The 1,602-nt window shown below is 21.1% G+C and overlaps 1 protein-coding gene across 1 annotated transcript in view; it reads right to left on the reverse strand.

Moving 5' to 3' along the window:
• Phum_PHUM588150 (guanylatte cyclase alpha 1 subunit, putative) overlaps positions 1–1,602 on the reverse strand; it is a gene marked incomplete at both ends in the record, with an annotated part of 5,369 nt that overhangs the window by 2,563 nt on the left and 1,204 nt on the right. The window contains 2 exons of the mRNA XM_002432451.1: positions 1,179–1,358; positions 1,450–1,545. Coding sequence (XP_002432496.1) covers positions 1,179–1,358; positions 1,450–1,545 — 276 coding nt within the window. The remainder of the gene's footprint in view (positions 1–1,178; positions 1,359–1,449; positions 1,546–1,602) is intronic.

Raw genomic sequence — 1,602 nt, forward strand, 5'->3', positions numbered from 1 at the left:
AATAATAATAATAATGATAATAAAAATTAATATTATTAATAAACGATTAAGAAAATAATTAAAATTAAACAATGAAATTATCTTTTTTTTTTTTTTTAATTACTAAATTATAACTTTTTAAGAGAGTTTTCCTTTTTTTATTATTAAAATTTAAAAAAATGTTAATAATAATTAAAATTTCTTAAAATATTTTGGATTATAAATAATAAATAAATAATTATTACATTTAATGAATCGAATTATTATTATTATTATTATTGATAATTAAAGATTTTTAACTGAAAATCCGCGTTATTAGGGACAATTTTTTTCTTCCTTTTCTTAAAAAATTCAGTCGTAGGGAGGATATTTGAAAAATTCATTATAAATTATAGATTAAAGTTTTTTTTCTTTTTTTTTTTTTTTGTATTCATTGATTGATTTCAATCGATGACCTCTAATTTTTTTTTTTAAATAATGAGAGAGTTTTCCTTTATTTTTCTGTTTTTAAATCGTAAAAATATTATTTAAGAATTTTGTTTTAAGAAATATGAATGATTTCGTGCTTTTCATATATAATTTAAAAGAAATTTTATAAATCATGTATTTACGACCTCGTTATATGGTACCATATGTGACGACGACGACGACGATTTTCTTTTATTTATTAAAAAAAAAAAAAAAAAAAAAAAATTAAATTTTTTAAAATTCAATTTACGTAGTACATTGGGGATAATGGACACGCACACATACACGCGAGTTTTTTTTTTTTTTTATTAAAATTTAAAATATATAATAATAAAATTTTTTTCTCCTTCATTAAACAACATTATTATATAAATAAACGCGCAAAGAAAATTTTTAGGATCCGTTAATTTCAATATGTACTTGTTTTTTTTTCAAAACATATTTTTTTTAATTAATTAAGTATTTATAAATTAATATTTTTTTTGCTACTTCTTCTTCTTTTCTTCCTCCTCCTCCTCCTCCTTTTTTTTTATTTTATAAGGATTATTAATTTTTTTTTTTTTTTTTTTTTAATGATATAATTCTTTATTAAATTTAAAATAAAAAAGAAAATTTATGTCTGTGATAAATTTTAAAAAAAAATAAAAGTAATAATAAATTTTTGTTTTTTTTTTTTTTTTTTAAATATTATTTTGAATGAATAATAATAATAATAATGTCGTTTTTCTTACCTGAGCTCTGGCTTGTTCTCCAACTAATATGACATCTCTTGTTGCATCGTGTATCGGTATGTCGGATATGAAAAGGCCTTTTCCATTTAAACCTTCTAATCCGTCGAGGAAAGGCGAACCGACGAAAAGTATTGAATCTGATTCTGAACAATAAACCATTTGACCTTTGACTTCCAAACCCTAAATTTCAACGATTAATAAAAAAAAAAAAAAAAAATTAATAATTACGTGAAAGGAAATTTTTTTATTTTTTATTTTTAAATATTTTCACCTGCGCGGAACCCGTGAGAATGGTGAGAAGAAAAGGCGTGTTGGCTCTTTTTATAATATCGTTAAAACCAGAAAAAATTCCTTTGGGCTTTTTTATCTTCAAGAATTTCGAATAAGAGACTCCGATTGTTTTGACTCCTTTTCCGATCATTCT

Source organism: Pediculus humanus, genomic scaffold (assembly GCF_000006295.1).
Source record: "Pediculus humanus corporis 1103172108311 genomic scaffold, whole genome shotgun sequence".
In the NCBI taxonomy this organism is placed as follows: Eukaryota; Metazoa; Arthropoda; class Insecta; order Psocodea; family Pediculidae; genus Pediculus; species Pediculus humanus.